The sequence below is a fragment of the Ananas comosus genome, linkage group 13 (assembly GCF_001540865.1).
Source record: "Ananas comosus cultivar F153 linkage group 13, ASM154086v1, whole genome shotgun sequence".
Lineage (NCBI taxonomy): Eukaryota > Viridiplantae > Streptophyta > Magnoliopsida > Poales > Bromeliaceae > Ananas > Ananas comosus.
In genome coordinates, this window is record NC_033633.1 from 5,170,595 (window position 1) to 5,177,949 (window position 7,355).

The 7,355-nt window shown below is 36.0% G+C and overlaps 1 protein-coding gene across 2 annotated transcripts; it reads right to left on the reverse strand.

Moving 5' to 3' along the window:
* Positions 355-2,436, reverse strand: LOC109719056 (basic leucine zipper 23-like). 2 transcript variants are annotated; one of them, XM_020245564.1, is made up of 2 exons: positions 2,244-2,436; positions 355-1,905 (listed from the first exon to the last, which is right to left on the reverse strand). In XM_020245564.1, the coding sequence occupies exon 2, from the start codon at positions 1,591-1,593 to the stop codon at positions 901-903; it is 693 nt and encodes a 230-aa protein (XP_020101153.1). In that variant the 5' UTR covers positions 1,594-1,905; positions 2,244-2,436; the 3' UTR covers positions 355-900. The 2 variants fall into 2 exon arrangements, with proteins under 2 accessions (XP_020101153.1, XP_020101152.1); XM_020245563.1 differs by having other exon boundaries at positions 355-2,138.

The window sequence follows — 7,355 nt, forward strand, 5'->3', positions numbered from 1 at the left end:
TTTGAATCCTATATCAGCATAATATAATTCTTAACATCAGGAAATACTTGGAGAAAAGAGAGTATCAGAGTGCGGTCGTTTCCTAACATAATGGCATCAAAATGTGTATGTGAAACAACTTTGATGAATTTTGAAAGATTTGTTACACCACCATTTGTTAGAGAGATAAAAAAGTAAGCAGCAGATCCCGTTTCTGAAAGTTCAGCTAAACACCTTTTATCCCTGATATCTATAAACTTAAGAGCAAACATTCGGCTTCTAAACCTTTGACAATTGTCCAAGTACATAAATCTTGTAGGTCGTAACCTATTATCCTATCATAAGCCAAAAATCTTCGAAAGCTGACCATACCAAGAAAACAAAAAAAAGTCTTTCAAGAGACTAGCTCTTATTCAAATACAAAACAAATTGGGAGAGACGAAATGTGAAATACAAGTTTCAATACTTGCAGTCGTAGTACTATACATCTTTATACACAACAGAAGTAAGACAAGGAAAACTGTCAAAAGAGTAAGTACAATTTTTTACAAAAGAAACTCGAAAAGGATCTGCTCATAGCTCAGCTCACAACTCATACCATGAAATGTGACACTGCTGTGACACAATTTCTTTCCGAAACAGCTAAAATACACTCTGCCATACAAATATTATGTTCATCAACCATAGAAGAATGGACAAGACTACAGCAACATGAGACCTGCAGCAAAGTATAAGCTTTGTATGCTTATATATAGGTTTATCATCTTTGCCCGGTTGCCCCTAATCTATTGTCCAAAATTCTGATCATTGTGTGTAGTTAACACTATTTTATAGGTTTCAGAAGGTGACTACGACAAAATATTATTCAAGATGCGAAGAAGAGATTGAAGAACTGAACACTCACAAATTTAGCCGACTAATTCACTCAGCTTGCGAAGCAGATGAGACCAAGCTCCCTACGGCATCCATTGAGTTCACTGCTTCACCAATATCCAATTTCCGTCCAAAATCCCCATTTTCATTGTTCCCACAATTAAGTACTGCTGGTCCACAGCTTCCTTCCCAACCCACGACTTCTCCCTCGCCCAGGAAGCATTGTGCAGCACCGTTATTACACCTTGAAACAGAAGAAGCACCACATTCTTTTTGAAAAGGGAAAGAACCCAATTCACCGTCAATCTTGGCCCGAAAATCTACCAAAAGGCTCCTCAACCTAACCACCTCGGCCTCCAACGCGGCTTGCCCCTGCAATCTTTTCAATAGCTGTTGATTCACGAGGCGCAGTTTCTTGACTTCCTCCTCCAAGTAAGCCGCATGGGCCTTCTTCTTCTCCCTATACTTGCGGACGGCTTCTCGATTCCCTAATGGCTTCCGGGTCTTCTTCAGCTCTTGTTGCTCTTCTGCACTCATTTCCTTTTCAGGGCTCGGGGAGAGTACTTGGGTATGAGTGTGGTAGCATGTATGGGTGTGCGTAGTAGCCGCAGGGCCCGGAGGATTGCATGTGTGGGTGTGGGTGCATGTTGTTGTGTTCCTCAAGAACTCGTCGAACGCGGTTGATGTCTCCAGATTTGGCAAGAGAAGGTGGGTTGAAAGGTCTACTTCTCCTTCATCCATTATCACCACAGGTAGAGTCCGATCTGCTGCTACTAGAGGAAACTGAACTTATCCCCCTAAGCAAAGTTATCAACCTTGTGAAGAATTAACCAAACAGTTTCAGGGAGGTCACCGAAAGACGATCTTCTCCGACCGAACTGCCGACTTTTGGAGATTTTAACTTACTGACAAGTGGATGATAGATATTTGAGTAATCTACCAACTCAAGATGATGAAACAACCAATAGAACTGTAAACTCTCAAGCAAAGCCCAATAGCAAACAAGGGCACTTCAGCAAACTCCTTGTTCCCCTTATAGCCTCCATACAAGACCTAATTCATGCAGAGCCCAACAATCGTGAATACTAAATCCATCTAATTCATCAAGTGGGGTGAGCTCAAAAGAAACAGAACAACCGGCAAACAGGATCACAAAGATCACAAAACCCTAATTTCACCACAAAATCACCATTTCCTCAAAATCAAAGCGAAGAAAATATAAATTTCTACAAGACTGAAAACAAACCCCTTCAAGAGATGAAGGAAATCAGGCATCAAAATGGGACCTTCAAGAAGAAATCATTGACCTCAGTTTCTTAAAAATAAAGAATTAAAAAAAGAAAAAGGGGCACAAAAGGTTGAAGAGGAAAAGAAGGTCGTCGTTTCTCTACCTCTCCTTTTGATCTCTTTTGAGGGAACAGAATCTTTGAAAGAGGAGAGGAGAGGAGAGGTGGGTTTTTGGGTTCTGATTTGATTGGGGCTGGTTTGAACGGTGCTTCTTCTGTTCTCTCTCGCTACAAAGAGGATTTCTCCTCCCACTCCCGTTGCTTTTGTTGATTTTGCTATCCAACTATTTATAGTTTTCAAAGCTTCTTTTTCTTTATGAATAAATCTGCTAAATATGTACGGGACTTCCTGACCTTTTGCTCGTTTCCAAACAGGGCCTAAACTTTTAATTTCTAATTATAATTTTAATAATTAGATGCCTTAAATTTTATAAGATAGTTCAACAGACTCCTCTCTCTCTCTCTCTCTCTCTCTCTCTCTCTCTCCCAATAATCTTATCTCTATTATTCTAACTTATAAAAGAAATAATAAAAATTGAAGATAAATTTATCCTATTTTTTAAGATAAATTGAAGATAAAAATAGTTAATGATGTTAAAAAATTATTAAATTTAAAATCTAGAAAGCTCAAATAGTCTAGATCAAAATCAACTATATTTGCCAAACATCAAGTTGGATCCCTAGCATCAGAAACAATATGAAAAGGAATGCTCCTCTTTCTTTTTTTTAAATTCTTATAAGTATTTAACTTTGCTATTTTTTTTTTGAGAGAGATAGATAGCACGCTACCTGCTTCGTTTATTTCATTTAGAAATAAACTTAGCTGGAAATGTGAATCAACTAGGATTCGAACTTGAGTCTCGGGTACCAACCATCAAGTCCTTTGCCACTTGCTCTATGAACGGACGGTAAGTATTTAACTTTGCTTCTCTAAGTTTGAACATCCATACAGTAAAAATTTGAGCTCCCCATAGATTAACAATCTCACTTTAGCTATTTTCCACCTGTAGTAACACCGCAAAGATATTTGTAATGCCTCTCATCTTAGAACCGGCATGCCCAACAATCTAAAACAGTATGAATTGTTCTGACATCCTTGGCTCAAATACAATATTGTAGTTTCGTGACCCCGCTTGCTACGAAATAACTAGTAAATAAGTATTTTATTATGAGACGTATAATAAACATTTTATAGCTAGACTTCACGTGTAATATTTTCTTTGTTGGTTAGGAACAAGTAACCTTCTATATTTAGTCACTCTAAGTAGTTTTTATAGGGCAATTGTATATATACTTCTGAAAAGTTTCCGACTTTCTAATTTATCTCTCTTAGAAAGCTAATATTGAAAATATTTTTTTTGCGTTCCAACCTATTTCAAATATACGAGTTAAATTTTGTTAATGAACGGTTAACAAACTGTTATTTCTATGAAATTACTATTTTGCCCTTTCAAATATACCCTTCTACTATCACCGACATTTTTTATTTGCCCTTAAGTTAAAAGTATTTTGATTTTTAATCTTTTCAAATATACCCTACTACCGTCACCAACATTTTTTATTTGCCCTTAAGTTAAGGGCAAAATAGGTAATTTATTTATTTTTTTTAACTCTGTTAGATATTTAACTTATATTTAACTCAAGTTAATTTAACGGGTGGTAACTGCAAAAGTATTTTGGAATAATGAACAAACATATGAGGGGTATATTGAAAAGAAAAAAAATAAAAATAATAAGATATTTTTAAAGTTTTGAAAGGTATTTAGGCAATTATCCCTAGTTTTTATTTATCAAATACCATATCGTCAGATTTTTCAAGCCAAAAACAATTTTTCAAGGTAAGCATATTTTTATATTTATACTAGCATCAATGTTGTCTATTAGTCCAACATCTTTTTCACATCATAGATGATGACATTTCTTGCCCTTTTTCTTCATTGCAAAACTACCTCATTTTCTATCCAAGTGTTTTTCTGTAAAAGATTACCATTCCTTTTTGGCTTCGCGATGCCCTTCACTTACCAGTAAGCTTGATGTTTGATCATGCTTGTTATCGTCCTAGATATGCATGCACAGCTATGTAATAATACACACATAATTCTTTTTCATCAATCTACTTCTATCTCTAAATTGTAAACAACTTGTTGGGAACTCGAAAGATCATCCGTCATGCGCCTTCAATAAAGATGCACGAAAGAATAGAGAAAATCGAACAAACGGTAAAGAAATAAATGCGGAAAGAAAAAAAAATTAAAATTTACGTGGTTCGACAATTGTCTATGTTCATAGAGAGAGCAAGAGACATGTGTTCCACTATATGAAGATGCTTACACCTTATGTCTTTTTCAGATAAAAACCAAGCGCTTTATAATGAATCCCACATTTTTCTTGTTCCAACCAAACTTCTAAGAAATTACCAAAAAAGCTTTTCGTAAAATTGAAAAAACTAAATTAGAAAAGTATAGAAAACTCTAACCAAAATCTTTTGTACCGTTGCTTCGAAGAATCCGAATAGCTCAGGTAATTGGTCGAGCAACTCCGCTCCGCTGCCAACTCCGATCCAGACGTCGCATGTGAGGCAACCTCTCCCTTGCCGTTGTATGGCCATCCGGCGCAGTATATTAATTAGCCACCGTATATTCCAATTAACTTTTGGCCTCACACGACGCACCTTTTCGTTGCCCGTACATGTATATATGTAGAGAGAGAGATGAGCTAGAATGTTATCAATAGCAAATGAGTTCCGTTGTCACCCATTTATTTTCGATGATGGAACCTCCAAATCGATGATAGGCACTGTTGAACATGATCTATATCACTTAAAGTATTTAAAACCAAATTTTAAATCTTTTCGATATTATTGTAATCAAAAGATTTCAAATTTTTTAATATTAATGGATGATATAAGGCATTTTCTTATTTAACGGTGTAAAAATATATCCAAATCAATTAAATTTTGGTTAGAAAATTTTTAAAACTATTTAAAACAAGATTTATACTCTCGATCTTGATCACAAGATTCCTATTATCACTTTTTAAAGGATATTTATTTTCAGCCGTTTATTTTGTATACACTTGATAGACAAGAGAATAATATAAAAAATACATGAAATTTGGTTTCTAAATACTTATATATATATATATATATATAGTAGAGCTATTGTACTATCAGAAGTATAAAGGATCTGGTGCTTCCGACTTTTTGGCCCTTAGATCAGTCCCTTTAATCATTTTCTAACCTTTGGATTAATACTATTACCCTGTAGGAACCACTCAAACCTAGGGGGAACTGCAATCATCCCAACCATACAATTTTTTATCCAAGGGTCAAAAAATCAGAAGCATCAAATCTTCTATACTTTTGATAGCATAGTAGCTCTACATTATATATATATAGGCTGGTATACTATCGGTAGCACGGGAGGCCTCCCTGCTACCAAGTTGTTTTTAATGATGCGGCTTCCAAATCGACGATCGGCTCCGTTAGACTTGATCTATATGTTAAGGATTTTCTAGGTTGGCAGATGTCGTAAAGTCGAATGGAGTCTTGAAGAGTTGATCGCGGAGGTTTGAAGAGAAGATTCAATTTGAAGAGTAAAGGCTCATTCGGAAAGCTCGGCACCTCAGATATGAAGAATAGATCATTTGTGATGAGTCTCTAATTACAATAAGTTCAGAAGACTTAGATTGCTTTAAAAAACTTAATCTGAACTTTTCTGTGTTATGGGTCCCCGGGTTGAGAGACCGGACCCCGGGTTGAGAGACCGGACCCCGAGGGTCCTCACTGCGTAGAATGTTGAGGCAACCGGTCTTTGGAAAGTGAGACCAGTTCCCGAACATGGGTTTTTCTGTCATGCAGCGAGGGACCGGTCTCTGGCATGAGAGACCGGTTCCCGAACGTTGTGTTTTTTGTCACGCAGTGAGGGACCGGTCTCTCACTCGAAAGACCGGTCTCCCAAAGACCGGTCTCCTCGAGAAGACCGGTCCCTGAGGACGACACCAGTTTTTAAAATAGACTTTTTGTAATCCTAGTCCACTTCTAAGTCTTCTAAATCTATAAATAAGCCATGGGGGTCATCATATGAGAGTATGCTTAGAATTTCTACCTTTCTAAAACCCTAGAAACTTATTTTCATGTTCTTATGATTTTATTCATATAACAAGTTTCGCATAATCTACCATCGACTTGATTCTTAAGTTTTAACTCGAGAATTTCTTCGAGAATCAAGTTGATGATTGATTAGAAGGTAAACCCTCATAACTTATGGTATTTTAAGTCTTAATCACCACAAATCATCAATTCTACGAGCTCCGGAAGGAGGTTTGGCACGTGGATCTCGCGTGAAGCTGAGGATTCGGTGGACGTTTCGAGGAGTTGAGGCGTTGACGCAGCAAGGAATTGCGGTGGGGTCGATTGGAGGATTCCTATCGATCGAGGACCGGCGAAGACAATCGACAACGAGAATTCGGTAAATTGAGTCATATATTTTGATTAAATCACTTGTACTCAAGCTTTCTTAGTGGATTTTCTTCGTGTGATCGGTCCCGTGGGTTTTTCACTCCGAATTGGAGTTTTTCCACGTTAAATCTCGGTGTGTTGTTTTTTATTTTCCGCTATCTTTTTTATTCGCATCGAGAGGTTTGGTTTTTGCCGTTTACACCTATTCACCCCCCCTCTAGGTGTTATTTACCTTTTAGATCCTTGGGATCCATATCTTTCACTATATTATTGAAAGTATTTGAAAATTAAATTTCATAATTTTTCAGCATCATTTACCTATTAAATGAGTAGTCTAAAAATGAATGGTTGAAAATAAAAATCTCATAAAAAATAATGATAAAAGGCTTAAATTAAGGATCAGATGTACTGATTTTACTCTAAATAGTGAAAAAAAAAATTGTATAAAAATTTTATCAGATTTAGATTGTTTTACACCGTTAAATTCACAAAAGCATCACATCTATCATTAAAATTGTCAATTTTGAGAGCTTTTGATTACTAGCAAAATGATGTCGAAAAATTATGAAATTTAGTTTCCAAATACTTTTAATAGTGTAGATCAAGTCTAACGGAGTCGATCATCGATTTGAAAGCCACATCATTGAAAACAACTTGGTAGCACTAGCAGCCTAGCTCTATATATATAATCTACAATATATATATATATATATATATATATATATATATATATATATATATATATATATATATATATA

Bases quoted from the DNA above. Each gene is read 5' to 3' on its own strand.
- LOC109719056 (XM_020245564.1), bottom strand. From the start codon at position 1,593: ATGGATGAAGGAGAAGTAGACCTTTCAACCCACCTTCTCTTGCCAAAT.